General features: G+C 25.8%; 1 protein-coding gene across 1 annotated transcript in view; it reads left to right on the forward strand.

Annotated features, from left to right (window-relative positions):
* Positions 1-24,004, forward strand: part of LOC145840252 (transformation/transcription domain-associated protein-like) — a 76,505-nt gene that overhangs the window by 16,481 nt on the left and 36,020 nt on the right. Inside the window, exons 19-28 of the mRNA XM_082947443.1 lie at positions 351-488; positions 2,697-2,916; positions 4,275-4,441; positions 4,733-4,798; positions 5,384-5,599; positions 8,672-8,797; positions 10,194-10,359; positions 15,048-15,203; positions 22,336-22,470; positions 23,683-23,809. Coding sequence (XP_082803569.1) covers positions 351-488; positions 2,697-2,916; positions 4,275-4,441; positions 4,733-4,798; positions 5,384-5,599; positions 8,672-8,797; positions 10,194-10,359; positions 15,048-15,203; positions 22,336-22,470; positions 23,683-23,809 — 1,517 coding nt within the window. The remainder of the gene's footprint in view (positions 1-350; positions 489-2,696; positions 2,917-4,274; positions 4,442-4,732; positions 4,799-5,383; positions 5,600-8,671; positions 8,798-10,193; positions 10,360-15,047; positions 15,204-22,335; positions 22,471-23,682; positions 23,810-24,004) is intronic.

The following is a 24,004-nucleotide window of genomic DNA, read 5'->3' on the forward strand; positions in this document are numbered from 1 at the left end:
AAAAAAGTAATTTGATATATTTACATTAATTTACCAAGTTTCAATAATTTTTTCAAGTATTATTAATGTATTTCTTTTTTTGTTTTGGTTGCAGTATGATCACTTGATGTATTTTTAAGTAGTATTAAACTTTTTATTTTTGTATTTTAATACTATTTATCATATTTTATTTTTTACTGTTATTTTCCAATATGTTTAAATAGTGATTCTTTTCAAGCAGTAGTAAACTTAATTTAAAACTGTCATATAATACTTAATTAAATTAAAATTATGAATATTATTATTTCAGGTTGTAGTGAACTTGTTTTTAAGTTGTAATATATATACATTTTTAATTATAATTTTTTCAGGTTGTAGTCAACGCGTTTTTGGCATCTCCTGCTGCAAGTTCCACTTTCGCCACAATTTTAGTGGAATTTCTCCTGAAAAACCTGGACAAAATGGGCAACCCGGGCGAAAAGAGCCAGCTCTACCTTAAACTGTTCAAAGTTTGTTTAGTTTCATTGTTTGTTAAGTAGTTTTTAAGTAATTCTAACTCTTTAAAGATTGTATACCATCAAAAAAAAAACTATCTCAATCAGTTTTGAGTTTGTTAAAATTTAATAACAAGTTAGTAATTAAATAAAACTTTGAATAGTTTATAATTGAATTACACAGGAGTATATGTAAACTTTAAAGTATTCAAAATATATGTTTTAACTTTCTAACTAAAATAGTTTTTTCAGGTAATACTTTGTTCAAAAACTAAATTAAAATTTACTTAACAAGCAACTAAATAGCTCGTAAATTTGAGAACTAAGGTAAAACTTTTTGTTAAACTTTTTGTGAGGCGTATTTAACTTTAAAAACGATGTGACAATACACTCAACTACATGAATTATACTTTATTCACTTTTATTTACACTTTTACAATATGTACTTTTATTCTAAGTTAGTAAAAGTTTAAAAAAACAAAAGAATCATTAAATGTTTTGATTCAAATTGGTAACGTGGGAAAATGTTTTTTTATTGAACTCCAACTGTGAGCATTATGCAATTTATTTTTTATAAATATGCAAAACCCAAAATTTACAAAATGATTTAACATTTTTTTTAATGTTTATTGCAAGCTTAACTATATTGAATTTTTATTGAAGTAAAACTATATTATAATGTATCCAAATAAAATACTTGATATTCTTTTTTTTGTGTATTTAATTAAGCCGAAAATAAGACATTCAATATTTTTGCTCATTTGTGTAAATTGTATTCTTTAAATACACTTGAATAATTAATAGATGAAATACATAAAAATAATAATAAAAATTAAATTAAATACAATAAAACTAACAAAACAACGAACTTATAACTAAAAAGTAAAGCCTGTAAGTACCAATCTAAGAAAAAAAACTGTATTATTTGAAAATAAAAATTTGATTGAGTATAATCAGTATTCGACAAATAAATTAAATGATTAAATAACAAAAAATAACACAACTCAACTAACTAAATATTTTCGTTACTCTTGTTTGTAAAATGTTTTTGATAAATAAAAAGCTAGAGTATTTTATTAAAAAAAAACATAACTCAACTAACCAATACATTTTTGTACGTCTTGTTTGTAAATTGTTTTTTATCAATGAAAACTAAAATAATTTATTAAAAAATTAACAGAACTCAGCTAACAAATACATTTTTGTACCTCTTTGTTGTATAAAGCCTGTAATCGATAAATAAACAAAATATTCAACAAAAAAAAACAACCAACTAACACTATTTTTTTGTACGTTTTTGTTCATTTAGTTAGTGATAGACATAGCATGCGGCATCACGGGACAGAGGGTTGAGTTAAAAACAAAAATATCCGCTCTGTTCCCGAGGTACTTTTTCAAACATTCCCAGGTGACGACAGAAATAATTGACCACAGACAGTACAACGTGGATATATTAGTAAGTTGATCAGTTTGTGGACGCAGAAGTCTTCGGGGATTTTGAGAAAATTTTGTGCTCTCAGCATGTAAAATAATTTAGATTATGTTTGAATATAGTTTATAGTTTTGTAAGTTGATTAAACCCATTGCCAATGGACGCAGGTATCATCAGAAGGTTTAAAAAAGTATTATTTATAAGCTCTCAGAATAAAAAAATTATTGTTTTTTTTTGTTGTTTACTTTATTGTTTATAATAACTTGTTATGAAATATTTTAACCTGGGTCAACTCAACAACACTTTTCTAAAACTTTTTTAATTTGTTTAATTAACTAAATCCTGTGAATGCAAATATCTACCCAGGTTTTACGGACCTTTGAAGATACACGTTTCCGTTAGCTCAGGGTTTAGAAAACTAAAAGGTTGAAAAGTTTTAGAAAAATATTATTGAGTATCCAAAGAAACCTGGAAATTTCATTTATGTAAATTATTAAATACTTTTAGTCTAATTTTTTTTAAGCCCACTTCTCATGAGTGATAAGTGTCTTCCAAGGTCCACGTAAAGATGTTCGCATGAGTCTTAAAAAAATAAAAAAAAAACTATCTAATAATGATGTCACAATCAATTTGAGCTCGTGTTTGGATAAACACAGTATTGTTATTATTTATTTGTTTTTAGTTCTTTAACCCAATAGATGAAATACCTACTCAAGTTAGAAAAGTATATACATAACTTAAATAAATTATGACGTCACAATCAACTAGTTATGATGTAACAATTCGCGCAGCTCGTGTTTGGGAGCGTGTCGGTGTTCGCGGCTCAAAACGAACAGATGCTGAAGCCGCACCTGGCGACCATCGTTACCAAGGCGATGCTGCTTGCCAACACGGCCAGGGACCCGTACAACTACTTTCTCCTCTTGAGGGCGCTGTTCCGGTCGATCGGGGGTGGCAGCCACGACAGCTTGTACCAGGAGTTTCTCCCGTTGCTGCCAAGCTTATTGGAAGGTTTGTTGTCGACTTTTTTAAGTATTTTAATAAATAGCTCAGTGAGTATTATAAGGATGAAGTATAAAAATGTGGGAAATTTTTAAAGTTACTAACGTTAGGTTAGTTTTCTTTCTTCCAGCTTGCTTAAAAGTTTCTTTGTTTTATGTTGGGTTTTAATGTTTAACTAATTTAAGAATGGAACACAAGAAAAAAAGAACTTGAATTTTTTAAATAACTTAATTACTAATTAAATTTTTACGTCTGGAGTTGAAAGGTTTAGTTTTATTTTAAGAATATAAAAGTGCTATTATTCTTTTCATATTTTTTAGTAACTGTTTCATTTTAATAAATTAAATAATAAAACAGTTTAAAGATAACTGAATCAAAGCAAAATTAAATTGCAAATAGATTCTCAAACATTAAAGTTACGTCACACTGACTTAGTTTGTATTAATTTTATCAAACAAGTTCATACCAAAATACGAGAGTTGTAAATTAAGACTTTTCTAAAAACATTCTTTGAAGTTGAAAAATATTATGTCAGTCTTTTATGACCGGATGTCAGTATTTTTATTTCTAAACAAAACATGTTAAAGTTTAAAAGAATAAAAAATAAATAATACTTATTGAACTTTAAACTTGTTAAAACTTTTATTTCACAGAATAAGTGCAGCAGTCTTATGACTAACGCAATAAAAAAAATTGTACGAAATTTTTTCTAAATATAGAAAGACCGAAAAAATAAAAATATATTTTACAACCTAATTAACGCTGCTTTATTTTTTCATACAAAGTTTATTTTTAAGGGTTTTTTCAATTCTCTTGGCACCAATTTATTGTGATTTATTTTTGTCAACTTTAACCTGTTTAGTTTCACCTTAAAAAAGTTTTTTATAGTTGTAAATATGATTTTTAAAACTTTGACTCCTTCAGTATGGCTCTTTAAATTTAAAGTATTTATGTTTTTACTAATATTTTTATAAATTTTTACGCACAAACTTTGTTCCTTGATTTTTTATAACTCTGAAAAAGATAACATTTATACATCAAATTGAACTTTATAAAAGCAGGGTTGCATTAGAATAATAGGACAAGGTAACTAAAAGTGGAACACATTTACTATACATTATCAGTACAGAACTTACTCCGATCAGGCTTACGAAAACAAGAAATAAAATTAAAAAACAAATAAATTGTTTCTAACGACATGATTGTTAATATTATATTTAACTTAAAATGATCGCTATTGATCAAAACAGTTTAACTTTTTATTCTCAGGTTTGAACCTGCTGCAATCAGGGTTGCACAAACAACACATAAAAATTTCAAAACAAAAATATATTTAATGAATTAACTTAAAAAGTTTATTCTTACAGGTTTGAACCTGCTACAAAGTGGACTTCACAAACAGCACATGAAAGACTTGTTTGTTGAATTGTGCTTGACTGTGCCAGTGAGGTTATCTTCGCTGCTTCCGTACCTTCCAATGTTGATGGATCCGCTCGTGTCCGCTTTGAACGGCTCGCAAACACTCATCACACAGGTACATGTACTTATAGATTATTAAACTTTAGTTTTTAAACGTTATTTAAACTAAGTAGTGCAGTTTACTTGTTAAGTCTTATTTTATATCATACTGATATAAAATTAAATGATTAATTCCCTTAAGCTTGAATGAAATTAAAATTAGTTAAAACAAGTTAAATTATTTGGTGTAAGTTTTAAAATACCTAATGAATTTAGATGTTAAAGCTGCTTAATTGAAAAATATAGCCTGATTAAGCAAATATTTAAGTGTTAGTCTGTTCAACAACTTGTTAAACAAATTTTACAGGGATTGCGAACATTGGAATTGTGCGTGGACAATTTGCAACCCGACTTCTTGTACGATCACATACAGGTATTTGTTTTTTGCTTATTACTTTAAATTAAAACTTAAAATTAAACTTGATAGTTTAAGTATTGAAATAGACCGTGTTTTTATATGCTTAGTTGGGAAAGTTTTGAATATTAAAACATTTTTACTCTAAAAATTTGTAAACATTTTTAGCATTCAGCATTTAAATTTATTACTCACTAAACAGTTAAATATTTCTAAAAAACAAACAATAATTCCTGCTTAGTTTCCATTTAGTACGAATCTAAATTTAAATAAATATAATCATGTGTTTTAAAGAATTCAAACAGTAAGAGCGATACTAGTGCATTAATCAATAACCAAGAATATTTAAAATCTAAAAATTTAAAAACTTAATAGTTTTATTAAACCTATTTCACTTCCTAACAGCCTGTTAGAGCGGAGACTTAATTGAAGACTTATAAATAAATATTTAAGTTGTGAATTATAAATTTTTACATAAATGTTTTCACTGAATACAGCCGGTCAGAGCGGAGTTAATGTAAGGTCCATGGAGGACTCACTAATAAATATATAAGTTCTAATTCTTATACTAAATTTTTAAATTAATCATTTTACATCATACAGCCGGTCAGAGCGGAGTTGATGCAAGCTTTGTGGAGGACTCTCCGCAACAAGAACGGTGAAACCGCGCAAACAGCGTTCAGGGTCCTGGGGAAGTTTGGAGGTAGCAACAGGAAAATGCTGAAGGAGGCGCAGAAGCTTGTGTATGATGACAAATACTCAAAGGGACCTTCTATTAAATTAGTGTTTGCCGACACAGGGAAAAATATTGACGTCCACGTTAGTTGTTTGTATTATTTGTGTTTATTTTATTTTGTACGATGACAAGTACTCCAAGGGACCTTCTATTAAATTAGTGTTTGCCGACACAGGGAAAAATATTGATATTCATGTTAGTTGTTTGTGTTATTTGTGTTTATTTTATTTTGTACGATGACAAGTACTCCAAGGGACCTTCTATTAAATTAGTGTTTGCCGACACAGGGAAAAGTATTGATATTCATGTTAGTTGTTTGTGTTATTTGTGTTTATTTTATTTTGTACGATGACAAGTACTCCAAGGGACCTTCTATTAAATTAGTGTTTGCCGACACAGGGAAGAATATTGACGTTCATGTTAGTTGTTTGTATTATTTGTGTTTATTTTATTTTGTACGATGACAAGTACTCCAAGGGACCGAGTATTAAATTAGTGTTTGCCGACACAGGGAAGAATATTGACGTTCATGTTAGTACATTTTTTTATTCTTATTGATTTTTTATTAATATATGTTTACAATGCTAAGTGGTAAAGGGCCATGTATAAAGCTGGTGTTTGCCGACAAAGTTTGGGAAAAGTATTGTTATTCATGTTAGTTGTTTGTTAATATATTTTATTCAAACATCGAACACCTTAAATTTAGTCTGGAACCTGTTTGCGATGAACAATAAGCTCCTATACACTATAGTTTAATTTTATGAAAACTTGACTATTTTTCAAGGTTCAAGGTAAAATGTATTCTGCTAATTAATCGTAGTTTAATTTATTTTTTACGAATTAAAATATTTATGGTCGGTTAATATTTACAAAATTATGTATTTAGTAAGCTATTGTTAAACCGTATTTTTTAAAAGTTATAAGAATTACTGGTACAAGTAAAAGAAATCACGTAAGACTAATATTTTCTATTTTAAAATAAAATGAAAATCCTCAAGAACAAATACGTTTTGTTTAAGTTTTTTTAAATACATCATAACTTGAAGTTAATTGTTTTTTCTAAATAAAGGTTAAATTTTCACTGAATAGACTAAAATCATTTTGTTAATAGTTTTTTGATAAAAGTTTTTTTCGAAGTTGATTTTTATAGCAATTTTAAGTCAAAATAAAAATTTGAGCTGAAAATGAAATAGGTTAAAAGTTATTTGTTTGTAAACTATCAAAAATTGCTTTTCTGGTATAAAGACTCAAATTTTTTTATTTATAAACTAAACTTGAAGCTTTGAACTACAGCATACATCGTTAAAACACAAAACAAAATATAAAATAAATTTTTAAAAACTTGTACTTGTGAAATATAACACACAACTTCAAACCACAAACATAAAAAGTTTGTTTTATGTTAAAAAACAAATATAAATATTTTCAAGTGATCTCTTGATAAGCAAATTGTGCATAAACTCTCACCGAAATGTAAAAACATTTATTTTTAGTAAAAACAAATTTATATAAAATCTTTATTTTTAGTAAAAACAAATGTATAAAGTATAAATCTCGTTGGATTCTTTATTTAGTAACTCGTAAAAAATCACCTTTCACCTATTGAGAAAACTTAAAAGCTCTATTTGTCAAAAAAATCAAAATAAACAGTTAATTTTATATTAAGTAAAAAAAATATATGTTATTTTTTAGAAAACATAAAAAAAGTTTTTTGAAAAAAAAATTATCACTTTTTGTAGTAATGTTTTGATTGTACTTCACTAAGTTATAATAAAGTTAAAAATCTTTGAGTGAATTATTTCAATTTAAACAGTATATAAAGTTAACATAGTGATGAATTTTAGTAGTTTATTTTTTCAGCTGCCTAACCTAACTTCAAATTATCTATTAATGTTTTCAATGATAATAGAAAACTTTCTAAATTGTTAGAGTAGTTTTTTTTTTTCAATATGAATGGAAACACTCTTAACACTGATTGATAACATATTTTTGAATAGAATTTAGCTTTTATAAGTTTTATAATTTGAAACTTTTTTTAAATAAAGTATTTAAAAAAACAGCTAAAATTTTATGTTTATCAACAGTTTTTTATTTACATTTGTTTTAGTATAGCAATAATGAAAAGCCCTTCATAAACAATTTTTTTTGACACAATCATATCATGAAAAAAGGTCACCCTTTGTTTTATATGACTGCTTCAAGTTAAATTTTATTGTAAATTAATGATTTGTTTAAAAGTATTTTATTGTAATTTAATGATTTAAATCAAGTGAACCCTGCTAATATCCGTAAATGTAATTTAATTACTTTTGAAGATTTTTATATACTTTTTGTGGTCTATAAAATATTTTTCTGTTTTTGAACTTAAAAACTGATAATTAATTTAATAAACGGAGTTTTATAGCTTTTTTTAACAGTTATATATTATTTTATTGATTAATATTATTTGATAACTACTGCAGTTTTTATACTTAATGTATCCTTGTATAAATCTCCTGTAATTCGGCTTTTAAATAACCAATAAAGACTATTAAGTTAAAAAATATGTTTACTTTGATTAGAATTCTTATAAATAAGTAAAAGTTAGAGTTTTATTTCATGAATTTTTGATTAGAAGTTTTAATAATGTGTTATAAAATTTGATGTAATTTAGCAAGGTTAATATAGTTTTAGTTGTCTCTTAAGAATATAAAAATTATTTCTCATAGAAACAAACAACACACCTTATATAAACTATAGTATAAACCTAAACTTTTTTATTTAACAAATATACTTGATATAAACATTATTGTAGTATGTTTATAAAGTATTTTTAAAGCTATTATTTAGAATAAAGTAGGTAAAATTACTAAAAGTTTAAAACAAGAAACGTATGAATAAAGTTTAACATATAGTTAAGATGTATATTGAAAATAAAAGATAATATAGTTAACATATTTGAATAACCTCATATGCAATTTGTTAAGCTTACCTACATTATTATTTTTAAATAAATGCATTCATTAGTTCAATACTAAAGTTACCAAAGTTTTTTATCAGTTTTGAACATCATATTAAAAAAAAACTAACAAATTCAACAGGTAAAAATATTAACTAAAGATCTTACTGAATATATTAAGTCAATTTGTTTTGTTATAAACTCTTTTACTATTTAGGTGAAAGAACTGATTTCATACTCACTGAAGATCTTGCTCAACACGAACGACAACAAGTCTGATTCCGATTATGACGTCACCATTCAAACTAAAAAGCAGGCCTTCGTTGCAGTCACGTCATTTCTTGTCAGTTTTAATTTTAGTGTTCCTTATTCAAATTAATATAAAAATTAAACTGATAATTTTAAAATAAAACTTAGTTCTGTTATATCTTGTAAATTAGTAAAACATATTGTTGTTTGTTTTATTTTGTTAACTATGGTTGTAATTAAAGTTCAAATATGTAAATAAATTCAGCTTAAACTGAATTCCTCTTACAATTAATCAACGCATTTAGTTCAGAAATAATTATTTGTTCATTTATTTTAACAAATTTTAACAACTAAGACATATTTTAAAGCAAGTGTTTCGTAGAAAGTGTCACGAACAGCAAGTTTTTATTAATTAAAACTACTAGCAGAACTGCTGAGAATGAAATTTCAACTTGCTGTAGTAGGTAAAAGTAAAAAGTGTTTGACAACTAAACAATTTTTTGTAGTGAATAATGTTTCTATTTTCAGCTCTGCACAAATACTTTTAAAAAATGTGAATTTGACAAAGCGCATTGGTAACAATTCGACGATGAATGAAGTTTTGACTAAAAATAATTTGTATTAAACTTTAATGCTAGATAAACATAAATTCTGTTATATTTTAAATACCGCTTCAACTTGACATCTCAATTTCGTGAGAAGATTGCTTCGCTGCCTTGCAAAAATAAAACACATCTCTTTGAAATTTCGTCTCGCTCAACAAGCTGACCAAGGTTGTACTTTCAAAAGCCAGAGCGAAACAAATGTTTCATGAAAGGAAAACTTTTTTTATTTAAAACCAATACTTTACTTTTCCCTCCGAACTTTTACCTGCAAAAATAGTTTTCTTTAAATAAACTTTCATTGTAACTTTCATTGAAAAAGGTTTGTTAGTTCAAAGCCAAATTTCAATCGGTCGCAAAGCTGTGTTTGTTTTTACTTATAATTGCCTCTACTTTATTTCATTTAGCACTTTAAACAAAGTTTAAACACTAAATCTTAAAACATGATATACTTTTACGTACAAATTAGTACTAGCTTGGGATTTAAATTTGCTAAAATGACGATTGTTACACAAACTTTAACAAATAAAATTTTATGTATAAAATATATCAAGTAATAATAATTAAACATCACTGCTTACTATAGACATCAATTGTTTGAACTTCTAAATGATGAATTATTACTCATATTCCGACTTGTAAAAGTATCAAATAAAGTATGATAAATTCTATTATTTTAAATCACAGATATCAATGATGTCAAGTGATGATCTAAATTACTAATTATAACACATGTTCATACATATAAAAATAATAAATACAATAAATAATTTCAAGTTTTAATCACAGATATCAATGATATCAAGTGATGATCTAAGTTACGATTTATTACAGATGTTCATATATAATTGTATATATTAATATTAATAAAAATTAAATTTTATACAGATATCAATGATGTCAAGCGACGATTTGAGTGATGAACTTCTTCACATGTTCCGACACCCGTCTTACACAAATGACACTTTTCCGACTTCTGCCACCGCCAAATTGTCAAAATGTTCAGATTCGGTCACCAGAGAGTGTTTCAAACAAGCACTAGTCGCCGTTTTCAGTTAGTTGTAGTTTTATTTATATTATTTAAGTTAGTTTTATTCAGATTAAATATTAAATATAAAATATATATACAAATATAATATAAATAAAAAATGTTTCTTACATTTAAAAATTCTTGTTGATTTTTTAGTTAGTTTGCTTATAATATATACTAGACTAATTTAAGGGGTTGATCATGCCAATTCGATCATCAGACCACAAGTTTCGGTAGACTGAGACCGGTTTCGTCCTTCAAGGACGAAACCGGTCTCAGTCTACCGAAACTTGTGGTCTGATGATCGAATTGGCATGATCAACCCTTTTGTTAAATTTGAGCTTCTCCACGGCAAACGAAAGTCCGGACTTGTTCTGCAGACTTTCGCCGATTTTGTTGATTAGACTAATTTAATTTAAGGGTTGGTGTAAATTCTAACAACTTAAAATTAACATATTGTTAAAAACTTGTTTTAAATTTTTGCTTGTCTTTAATATTTAAAGGAATTAATTTTTTAAGACTAAGATATAATATATACAGACAAGTATAAATTTTTAGCAAAAATATTGTCCTACACTAACTTTTTGATTAGTTAAAAAAAAAATTAAAAAATACTTTATGTAAATACATAACTACAATTTAAAATATTCAATACAATATATTAAATGTTAACAAACTGAACTTTTTACAAATCATAAGTTAAGGTTTACAACTTAAAAAAGTGTGTGTCTATAATATTTAGTTCAATCATAGTTTATTTACTAAATTCATGCCAGCACTTATTACATGATATTATTCTTACTCTAACATCTTTCAACATTTGGTTTTGTTTTCAAAACTTATTTCTGAGAAAAAGAACGTTCACTCTATTACCCAGAAACAAAGCAGTTTTGGCGATAACGAGAAATTAATTTTCAAGTGAGTATCAAAACTTGAAATTGAAAATCTTAAGTGATTACGTCTGCTAATTTTGTTTTACTTTCAATTGAGCGATTGGTTTCTTTATCTTCTTGCTATCTGTAATCATGCTTGTGAGTATCCAAACACTACTAGTTGGTTGATCAAAAAACTGCTTATAATAAAAGCTATAAATGGGCTATAACTTTCTTATTTCCAGGTAGTTTAGTTAAACTATGTAATTTTATCACTGGTTAGAAAAAAGTCAGTATAGTTGTAGTACTTTAAAACTTTCGAAGTTTTTCTTAACGATTACTTTCTTGTTAGTGTAACTTAATTTAAAAGACTTTACTTTCATTGTGTATGTAATTTTTTCTTAAAATTAGTTTAATCTTTGATTTCAGTAAGTTCAGGTAGGCATAACTCTTTATACAAATAAGACAAAAGTTATAGTCCTTAAGTGTAAAGCTCTCTAGAAATAAATTGTTTAAACCTCAATATAACTCTTTATACTTGCACTGAAATTAAAAGATAATTGTTTTAGTTTCATTAAAAAGTTTGAATGTTAAACTGCGATCGTTAAAAGATAACTCCTGTTTTTATAATTTTTAAATTTAGTATTGTTGCCAAAAGATTTCATATTTAAGATTAACAAAGTCTGCTAAACAGCAAAGTTATTAAAATTTAATAGATCATAAACTTACCAGCTGCCTATAAAACTCAAGTAAAGCAAAACTTAAAAAAGTAACTTGTACAAAATAACAATTTTGAAAAAGTGAATAAAGAAAATAAAAGTTTAGTTTTAAAGTGTTTTTCTAAGCTTAAGAATTAAATTTGAAAATTTTATAGTCTCAGTCAAATGAATTTTATTATATTTAAGAAACTGGTCATTGTTTTAATCTAGCGAAACTTTTGAAAAGTTTGATAAGTTTTTTTAAATTAAAACTTGAATTTTTAAATGTTGATAGCAGTTTAAAAATAATTCAAAACTAATATTATAATTTATCACTTATGAAAGTTTATTTTTCACCGGAAAATAAAACAATGTCATCTCAAGACAGGGTGGTTTTAAAATTATCACGTTTTTGTTGTATTATGCTGCAAAAAAACTTTTAATTTGTTGCAAGTAATTTTAATTGTTTTGTATGAGGTTATTTAGTATTTATTTCAAGGGATTTATTTAATATTTTTGAGTTTTTAGTTGCTTATTATATTTACAACACTTATATAAATTTTTTATGAATTTTATAGATTTGAATCGGTTAACACAATGTTTTTAAGAAAAGTCTAAAGTTTTTATTGAAAAATAAATTTTAAGTTAATAATTTTGAATTATTTTTCTAATTAAAAGTGCTTAACTTTTTAACAAAACAAATGACTTTTACAAAGTTGTATTTATATCAAAAGTTATGTAAATTAGGTAATAAAAGTTTATCAGGTTTTAACTCATAAAATTTTTAAAATATACCGTAAATAAATTTTGAGTTGAAAAACATAAAAAATATGATATAGGTTTTTTTGATGATAAATAAGCGCTTTTTTATAATACAGTGTTTTTACCAACCAAATTCAGTTTGAAACTATTTCTTACAAGGTATATTGCAAACTTGAATTGGAAATATGAGTTATAAATCAAAATCACAAAAAATGCAGTCTGCAAACCGCATTTAAAATTTTCGGTTGCTTACTGGTTTCTGTTTAATTTTGAATCAATAAGATTAAATTTATTTGTTCAATAATCCACAACTAGATTCTGTTGAAAGGGACAAAATATGTTGAACAATTTTTAATACACTTTTGCAAACCAAAACACACAACTTGAGCTCATGTTTCTTTACCAAAATCGGTTTTAAACTATTTTTTATTTGAAAATCTTGTAGCACATTTTAAAAATTTGTACAGTTTGGTTCAATCTAAAACGAAAATAAATTGTTACGTTAAATGGCAAAAATGAAAAATTCAAGTAAAATTCAATACACAAATTCCGCTAAAAATATGGAGTTTGAGTTTTTCAGGCAAAAAATGGATAAAAACTAAAATTTACAATTGAAAAAGGAGGTATTTGTATAACATTTGACTATTTAAATTCAGAATTAAGAATAAGATGTTAAACGTGAAAAACAAAGTTTTAAATCTAATCAACAAAAGAGAAACTTCTGGTTAACGCAAATTTTGAGTTCACTCTCACATACAACTTTTCGAACCGCGCACCAGATTGCCAAGCAACGAAGGCGGGAACGTTTCGATTATTACGTCATACCGCCACGCAAGATTCTCGTTCGCGCATCAGTGAACGTCGGATGAAAATCACTGGAGCGTTAAATGTTTTTTGGGCGAAATTGCAGTTGGCGCGTTATGCAACCAGTGTTGCACGTAGTTAGTGCGATTTGCTTTGAAAAAAAATGAGAGGTTTCTTCTGAGATTTTGAAGTTTTAGTTAAAATTTTTAAAGAGTTAAAACAAGCAGTAACCTTTAAAAAGTTTCAACGTATTTCAAATAAATAAAAATAAAGATTTTCAGGAAAAATAATAAAGAATAAGAAGCTACTTTGAAATTTTGCATCTGTTTTTTAGAACTTTTTTAACAAATCTAAGTTGTTAAGTTTAAACTTAGTTTTTTAATCCTTCTGAAATTTTTGAACCCAAAAGTTTAAATGTTACAACCCTTCTAGAAATCTTATATTGTAAAATTATTAGTTTGTCCATACATTTTGATAGTTTAAAATTAAAGTAAAGGTATCCCAGTACAACCAATTAATGAAACTCAAAGTTTTTCAACAAACATTTTAATTTAAATGTATTTCACCTCTATCATTCTGTCAGTGTTGAAGTTGATAAACTGCTTAATCAATCTAAATCAACAGTTGTTTTTCGATTCTCTTTTTAATTTTTTTTCGGAGACAGTGCCACACCTGTCTCTCAAATATTCGGTAAAAAAATCGAAATCATAAAATTAAAATGTTTATTGCGTCACAATGTGCTAAATATTGCACAATTTCAACAAAAAGAATCGCTTAAATGTTCGCAATACAGCTAGCCTAGGCGAAAGTTCAACAAATCTGAGAGAATTAAAACGAGAGAGATCATAACACGAGAGTCTCTCGTTTTTACGAGCTGCAAGTTGCAATATAAGATGGTATTTCGGTGACAATTTGCATTTGAAAATAATCACTTTTGAAAAGTCAGAATAATTTCGAACACAGGTAAACTGTATGTCATCAGTTAAATTGTTTGTTAGAGAGATTTTTTTATGTGACAGCGATTGATTTGCAGTTAGAGTGATTGTATAAAATTATTTCTGTAGTAAGTTATGCAGATGAGTATTTATTGGAAGTCATAAAACTCTGGATAATGAAGCCGATTGCTTTCTGAAACATCTATGTGCTTATAATGTCCCCACAAGTATTAGCGTGGGGTAGAATGTTACAAAAGATCTCCTATTTCTTCTGTCTCAACAAGAATTGTTAAAATTTCTAACTTTTTTTGTTCTTTGTGCAAACATTGTTTCTTCATTAAGTGCTGGCAAAATTTAGAATAAGTATTTTGAACTAAAAAAATTATTATATTGTATTGAAAGGTGGTCCACTTTTATTTTGATTTTAAGAGAGTTTCAACTGAAATTAAAATTTCAATAAACACTTAAGTTTTTATATAATATTTGTTAACTAAGAAACAAGACTTATCTTATATAAAACATGTAATTCAAATAAGTTGTTATGGTTGAACAAGTCTTTTTCCTTGACTAATACGACCCACTTTTGTTTTATGTCGTCAAAATTAAATTATGACGTCACATAACGTGTTATGACGTAATAGTGTCGGTGGGAAGCAAGGAGTTGCGAGAGGAAGGCTTGGAGTTCGCGCACAACGTGATAACTCATTACACGTTGGTTGCAGTCAGCCAGCAATGTGGATTGTTCCATATCACAAGCTGCAAGAAGAAACCTAATCAAGTCCAACAGTATAATAACTGTAAGTAGTAAGAATATTGATTAAAAAAACAATTAAAATATAAGTAAATAGTGTGAATTTTTTCGCATAACTAGTTGCAAGAAGAAACCTAATCCAGTACAGCAGTATAATAGTTGTTAGTAATATATGTATATAGATAATACTTTAGTAAAATATATTTAACTAACTTAACAAGTTGGAAAAGGAAACCCGATAAAGAGCAGCAGTATAATAATTGTTAGTATTATATATATACAAATATATATAAATAATGTTACAAAATTAAAAAAAAAAAATATTAGTATAGTTGAAAAAATATTTGTTTGGTTGTACAAATGTTAGTATATGCGGTTAAAAGGAAACTATAATCATACCTGTATAAGTTGCCCATCTCAATAACATAATAAATGTAAAAAAACTATTAATATAACTAATAATAAGTGTTAAGTAACATTAAGACAGTAAAAAAATTGCATTTATATGACTGTCCAACATAATCTCTACAAGTCTACTAAGTAACAGTGCAATATATTAAAAATTAGACATAATAAATGCGTATAGAAATATATCAATAATTAGATTTTTAAAGTCAACTACCTAATTTAAATGAAATAATTAGGTCACTTTTATTTTTAGTTGTAATATGATTACTTATTTAAATAATAACATATTTAAGTAATAACAGTACAGGATGTAAATTTATTAATCATCAAAATAATCAATAAATAATCAGGCGTTATCAGTCATAACATATTTATTTATTCTGTCAAAAAAAAGTACAAAGAAAACAAAAAATCACAAAAGAATGACACGAAACAGCTTCATTGTATGAACAATTTAGTGTGAGTCATTCATGATAAAGTATAATAGGTCAAGCTTTTATCAATTGAGTTCTTTCAGTTCATATAAATATGCTTTCTTTTAAAAATACTGGATATTAAGGTGTTAATCATGATAAAAAGCTAATGAATTATCTTTCATAGTGTATTTTTTTACCCATATATAATATAATAGGTCAAGTATGATCACTTGAGTTGTTACAGTTTATAGACAATAAATTAATATTCTGTTACAAATTACAGAGGGTATTGAGGTACTAGCTAAGTAAAATAGTTAGCATAAAGTTTTATTAATTGAAATAATTTATCAATCACAATTTATTTATTTACCCACTCAAAAATTCATGTCACGTTGAGAGTTTTTATGCAAAACAGCCAACTCTTTTCTTATGAACAGTTTTAAAATGACTCATATTTCACTTGTATTTTTACTTTTGAGCATCACACTTGTTTTAGCTTGTGTTCTTTAAACCAATATATAAAAACTATTAACTTTTTAATGGTGACAATACATGAATTTGTTCAGCAAATATTAAGACAAGCAAAATAGCCAACAATCTTATCTTTTAATACACAGTTTTAACAATTTAGTCTTTCTTTACACAATTCGTGTTTCTTTTCAATACAACATATAAAAATTTACATGTCAATATTTATATTCAAAAGAACAAGAAGTTTCTAAAGAATGATAAGAACAATTGAGAAAAATCACAAAAATTTCTCAATAAGTTTAGAAGCCATAACATGTTTGTTTAGTCATAAGTATCTTTAAGGTCCACACGCAACAAAAATAAAGAGACAAACAGCTTCATTATATGAACAATTTTGTGTGAGTCATTTTGTTAAATTACAATACAACAATCTCTGTCTTACATCTCTTCAAACATGAAAATGGTGCTTGAAATTTTTTACAATATATTACAGAACATTGAAGTGTAAATCTTATTCATACCAATATATATATATCAGTCATAACAATTTTTCAAAAAAAAATCTTGATGTGAGGCAAAACAGCCCATCATCCCATGAACGATTTCATCTTCGAAATGAGTCATTTTAGTCATCGTCGGGGGCTTTCCATGGTTGACTAGTTGCCAAGCAACAAAAAAAAGAGAGAGAGATTATATCTCTTTTGTGTTTCATAATCTGTTCTGTTTTTTCTTGCGTGACATGAGCTGGGTACAGGCAACTGCAGGGTTGTAAATGTTTATTAGGACGGTTTTAAGATTATTCAAGTTGTGATTCAGTTGATAAGCTTTGAAAGCTTTGATTTACAGAATTCATTGGGTAGTTTTATTGTTGTCGTAGAAATAAGTGAAGACTAGTTGAATATTTTTTTTATAATATTAGTATACATAAGAGCTTTATTTAGGCTTTTTGAGGTGACAATTCTTAAGTATAAGGTGTTTTAACGAAAACTATGTTAGCAGACAGCTGTATAAAAAGATTTTCATTGAAAACTATTTTTCATTTTGTATTTTTTCTTCTGCTCATTTTATTTTCAATTTAAATTTTACAAGTTACTAAAGATTTTACATTCTTTGATCAAATTGAAAAAAAAAATAAGCAATCACTAATGTTTCTAGCTTATATTTTGAGCTTAAGAAATATTTATAATAGTTTTCACTTGTTATTTTTATATTAATGATATCAATTTATAAGTACTTAAATATTAGAAAGACTTTTTTAAGAAACACACAATTTTAAAAGAGCAGTTAGAAAGAAATTTATAGAAATTACACATTATAATTATAGCTCACCATGCAAGTATTTAAAAAGTTTTTTTTTTTATAGAGCACTTCCATTTTCTAAGAAGCTGAGAATGTATGACTAATATAAACAGAATAAGTTAGAAAAAAGTCTGCATAAGTTTACGTGCAAGTTTTCTGCAACGTTTAAGTTTTCATTGTCTAAAAATATCAACAAAACTTTATTGGTTTTGTAACTTAAAGTTAAATCAAAAATCAGATGTATTGATTATATAATTAAACAAGTGTGAACATTAAGTGAAGAATAAAAGTTTGTTTTAAGTTATACTTTTGAGTCCAGGGTGTTAAGCTTGAAGCGTAGAAACGATTGGGTACTAGGTTTATTAAAAATATATTGAAAAATAATTCAGGGAAAGTTTCAGGAAGTATAAATTCAGTAAAAAATAATAGTATAAGGTTATTTTTTACACACAATTAAAACTTTTGACTGTACAAAAAGTTTCCCTGAAAAGAAAAATATATTTGTAACTTTACTGGGACGTATGTTGAGCAAACTATGAATTGTTACGTTCGTTTTGTGACGTCATAATCATTTTGTGACGTAATAATCGAATTGTGTTTGAAGCAAATTCATGTTTGTCAACATAAGTACCTGTATCGTGTACACTTTGCTTCGACCAATCATATGAAAGAGTTTGTGATTTCGACCAATCATGTCTTTGTATTTGTTGTAAGCGGGTTTCAAACTTGTAATGTGGTTTGCTGTTTTTTTAAGTTAAAAGATAACTTTTAAAAGTTCATCATGTTAACTTTTTTATGTCCAACAAGATTTTAATTTGTTAAAGAGTTATAGATGCCATATTAAATTCTAAATGTATTAGTAGAAGCAATGTCTGGTTTATATTTTGAAGATTTAAATAAATCATCCACATAATAATAACATGTAAAAATTTCCCATAAAGCAGTAAAAAAATTCTACAAGTTTTTTTTTCACAATTTTTTAGTTTTAAACTAAATAGTTTTATACATGGGTTAAGTTAGTTTTGGTGTTATAAGTTTAGAAAAGTGATAGATTAAATAGCTTTGAACCTTAAGCCTTTTTCACTATATGAATTAAAAATAATGTTTTATTCGTGTATTTTTAAGAAGTTCTGTTTTACTATTTTTCACCTCCACAGCAAACCGCATGAAGTTTTTCGCCCACTATCAATTATATAATACAATATTTCATAATACATTATATTTCCTTTCTTCTTTTAAATATTAACCACCAGGTGATGGTAGAGGGACGTATGCCAAGCAAACTTGAAAAAAATTAATAAAAAATTCGAGTTTGATGGCATACGTACCTTTATTATTCACATATTCTGTGAAAAATTCTTTTATATCTGTTTCAAACATTTTTTTTTCTTTTTTATTCACATTCTTACTTCCTACAGACATATATTTATTATTCACATAATCTACATAAAATTATATCATAATTGTATTTATTTCAAACAACTTTTTTCTTTTTTTATTCACATTCTTACCTCCTACAGACATATTTTTATTATTCACATAATCTACATAAAATTATATCATAATTTTATTTATTTCAAACGATTTTTTTCTTTTTTATTCACATTCTTACCTCCTACAGATATATATTTACTATGCACAAACATGTTTAAATTAATTAATTACGCACAAATGCACATTTATCATACTTCTATTTCAAGTCCACCAATACATAACTTTTCTCGCAGAAGTTTCATTACAAATACATATTTCATTTGAGCACCTAGTTTAAATATTTCCTGTACTTTTCCTAAACAATAAAAACTAAATATTCATGTCTCGATGATACACACATTTCTTGTACGGATTATTATTTTGATTTGTATTTTGTCGCAGAATAAAATATAATTAAACAAACATACATTTATTACTTCTTCGAAAATCTAAATAATTAAAATTTTGAGCTTCATGGCAATTGTGTAACATTTAACGTAATAGCTATTTTTAAAACACGAAAAGTGTTCTTAAAGTACTTTATTTTGTTTATATTAAATGAAAATACAATTTAAAAGAATTAACTATTATTATAATAATATTTAAGTCAACTATTATGATTTATGTTATTTATCATGAGTTATACTTCATATATAGCTTAATAGTAAAACATTGTGTATTGCTTTTATTGATATACTAAAGTTTATTGCAAGTTATTTTTATGTTATGCCTTAATTAGTTAAAAAGCTTTAATATGTTTAATAAATTTATTATCGTTCTATTGAACTGTTAATTTGAAAGGTACATACAAAAATGTTTACTTTCACAACCCATAAACTTAAGTTTTTCTAAGATGATGTTTAACTATACAAAAAGTAGAACTAAATTTATTTATTACTAGGAGTTATATAACATTTTAAGCAAAACACATTATTGTCGTTTTGTTTAAAAGCTAATTTTATAAAAAAAAAAATTTAAGACTTGTTTTTAATGTTATGGTACAGTGTAGCTATATTTTAGTTATGATGTCTGAAATTTTTATTAAGGTCATTAAAATAACCAACAAGAACTGAGTTTAGATTTTAATATATGAACATAATGAAAAAAGTCATAAAAATTTAGTAACAAATTTTACACGATTCATTTAAAAATAGTAAATCCGAACTTAAAATAGCAACAACATTTTTGTTGTTGTGAGAAAATTTTTTTACTGCTAATTGCTGATTGTGCTTAGCAGCTAAATTTAAAGTAATTATGTCGTAAAAATGTGCTCATAAGTATAATGTTACGAACTTTTAAGAGCTTTAGAAAAAAAATTTTTGCTGACAACGTAATATTGCTAAATATTTTATTCAAGTTCTCGTTTTTATGTAGTAAAAAGCTTGATTTAATTAGTTTTGTAAAGTTTTTAAAGTATAAGTATTTATGAATTTATTCTTTCAAGAATTTATTTTTCAAAATAAGTTTTGGTCAAAGACCTCGTCAGTGCTTAAATATATATTATTCAATATATTTGAACTTTCAAAATCTTATTCAATATATTTATTTGTTTACTTGAAACCAAAACATATAATAGTATAAGTATTTATTATCATTAAACTTCCAGTCCAATATGAAATGCAACGGAGTTTTTATTTAATATTTATACTAAAAGTTTAATTTTATAATTTTTATAGTTGGTTTCACGCTGTATTTAAAAGTAGTAAATTAATGAATCTATTTTTTCAATTGTCCTAAAATTAAGAAAATACATTTTGTTGCCTAACTTATAACATAAAGTTTTTAGCATTAAAAACTGTTTGTTGTAGACTAACTTATGGTTAAAAAATATAAATTAAGCATAATGTAACTGGTGTAGAAAAAATATATTTAATTACGGTCATGTAAAAGTAAAGTTTTAAATATAATTTTATCCTAAAAACATAAGTTAATCTGAAAAAAATAAAAAAAGTTTTATAATAAGTTATACTTAGTAGAAAGTTTAACACATGTGAAAAATGTTGAAAGGCAAAACTTAATAAATTTCATCTTTAAAAAAAATTAAACTACTTTTAAAAATCCAATTTATGTATATATTTTTTTAATGTATTTTTAAAGCAATAAATTTTTTTATTAGATCTTTTATTCGAAAAGCTAAAACGAATAGCTAAAATAAATGCATAAAATGATTTAGAAAAATTTATATAACAATTAACGTTTAATATAGAAATTTTATTAAAAAAAATACTGTTAATTACCTTTGCCATTTAAAAAAATAGTTTACTTTATATCTCAAAACTTTTGCAAAAGTTGTACAAATTTGATTAAAAATAATGTTTAGTTTAGATATACGCGGTTTATCATATTTTAAAAATCACTTAAGTCAATATATACTCTAAAAAGAGCTATAATATTACTCATAAAAGAAACCTTTAATATGCATACTTTCAAAAATATTTTATATTAATTTATAAAAAACTAATTTTTAGTTTTATGTTCAAATATTTCGTTTGCTTTTACTTTGAATGACTTTTTTCTCAACTAAATGACTACGTTTAAAAATTTTACGAGTTTGACTGACTTATAAATGATTTATTTTTGTTAGGATTATTTTGAAAAAACATGCATTTTTTTACCTTCAAAAGCAATTAAGATGTGAACATATTTTTAATTTCAACTACTGCAGGTTTTTATTAAAGCTTATTATAAACTGGTGACAAGTGTTTGAACATGATTCTCCAATACTATATGTTAGTTAAAAAATATTTGAATAAAATGTTTAATTAGATCGTATAAAAAGTAACAGTATTTTAATGAAAAATATATCAATATTTGTGAACATATTTACTTCTAACTAGTTGGAAAAATATTTTTACATATTAGGAGTTTTATTCTAAAATAGTGAAAATTATAAAACAATGCTTGGCGTTTATTGTTCAACTATTTTTTTACAATATAAGCTTGCGTATAATAGATACAACTACAATCAGGTGTGAATTTATAATATGTTTATTCAACAAGCTATAAATTATAAGTTTTTCTTAAATTGGTTTGGGCAATGGACATAGATGTTAACTTTTATTACAATGCAAGTAATAACAAATAAATGTAAACTTTATAATTAAATTAAAGGTTTGGATACAAACACCTCGGACGTGATGGATCCGCTTGTTATAGTTGATGCCATAACTCAATGCATGTCTTACGAAGATAAAGAATTGTGTCTCGTAGGAAACTACGCTGTACTCTGCATGCTTAAAACTGCTGGTAAGAACAATGTTTGAACTCTATCGTATTATTTTCATTAAACCATGTGAAAATTATTAAAAATCTATAAGAAAATATGATTTAAGGGCATAGGGGGGGGGGGGGGTAAACACCCTTTTTTGGTTTTTGATCTTATTTTATATAGTTTTTATAAAGCTACAAGATGCTTTTTACAGATTTAAAAAAATCAAAATAGTTTTTGAGATATAGCCGGTTAAAGTCAAAGCCGACAATAGGATCCTTATGGGAGGCGCAAACTAAAACGGCAAAAATAGACTTTTTCACTAAAAATCTATCTTCTTCTACGTTTTTTGAGATAACTACCTCAAACTTTCAGGAAATGTTCCTTGATATATTTAGAAAATTCTGTCGGAAGGAATTTTTTTAGAAATAAAAAATAAAAATTTTATATAAAAAATAAACAAAAAAAACAGTTTTTTTTTGTTTTTTTGTTATAAAATTTTTATTTTTTAATTTTTTTAAATTCTGTTCCGACAGAATTTTCTAAATACTGCAAGGAACATATCCTGAAAATTTGAGGTAGTTATCTTAAAAAACGTAGGAGGAGATAGATTTTCAGTGATTTCTAGTTATTTGACGTTTTAGTTTGCGCTTTTTATAAGGATCCTATTGTTGCCTCTGACTTTGACCGGCTATATCTCAAAAACTATTTTGAATTTTTTAAATCTGTAAAAAGCATCTTGTAGCTTAGTAAAAACTTTATAAAATAAGATCAAAAACCAAAAAAGGGTGTTTACCCCCCCCCCCCCCCCCTATGCCCTTAACTGAAAAATGAGTAATTGTTTATGGGTTATAAAACAGTAGTCGTTGAGCAGAGATTTTAGTTAACTATATAACATTACATAAAAATTAGTTGGTTTAGTAGTTACTAAACAATCTTTAAAAACCTTCTTCAATTAGCCACGGGCCTATACTAACATGCTTCAAATTCAAACCCTTATTCGCTTAATACACAAGATAAATAAAAGTAATTATATTGTAAAAATATGCTTCAGCATCCTTCATGGGATCTTACAAACATACTTAAATGTAAATAAATTATTATATTCAAATAAATATAATTAAATAGATTTTAATATAAATTATACATAAATGTGAAATAAATTTTAATTCATGTTCAAGAACCAGTGTAATGTAACTAACAAGCATAACAACTTTCCTATTATTACAGTAAACAAATCAATTTTACAGCATCCGTCATGGGATCTTACAAACGAGCTTCGCAACTGCCATTGTTCACATATCTGAGTGAGCAGATATGCGCCTGTTGCTACAGCAGAGCATGGTACGCTAAATACGGAGGTTGTCAGCTCATCAGGTATCTTTGTTTGATTATTATACGGTTATATTTATATTATTAATATTATAACTGATCAGGTATCTTTGTTTGATTGATTCATTTAAGTTTTAACTTGTAATATTATAAAGTTTTACTTTCAGAACAAAATATTGAGTTTTGTTACGCTCAAAAATAGAGATCATCAGTTGACGATAATTCTTATTTAATAGAATT

This window comes from Thalia democratica, chromosome 7 (genome assembly GCF_965202585.1).
Source record: "Thalia democratica chromosome 7, ktThaDemo2.hap1.1, whole genome shotgun sequence".
NCBI classification, from domain to species: Eukaryota; Metazoa; Chordata; class Thaliacea; order Salpida; family Salpidae; genus Thalia; species Thalia democratica.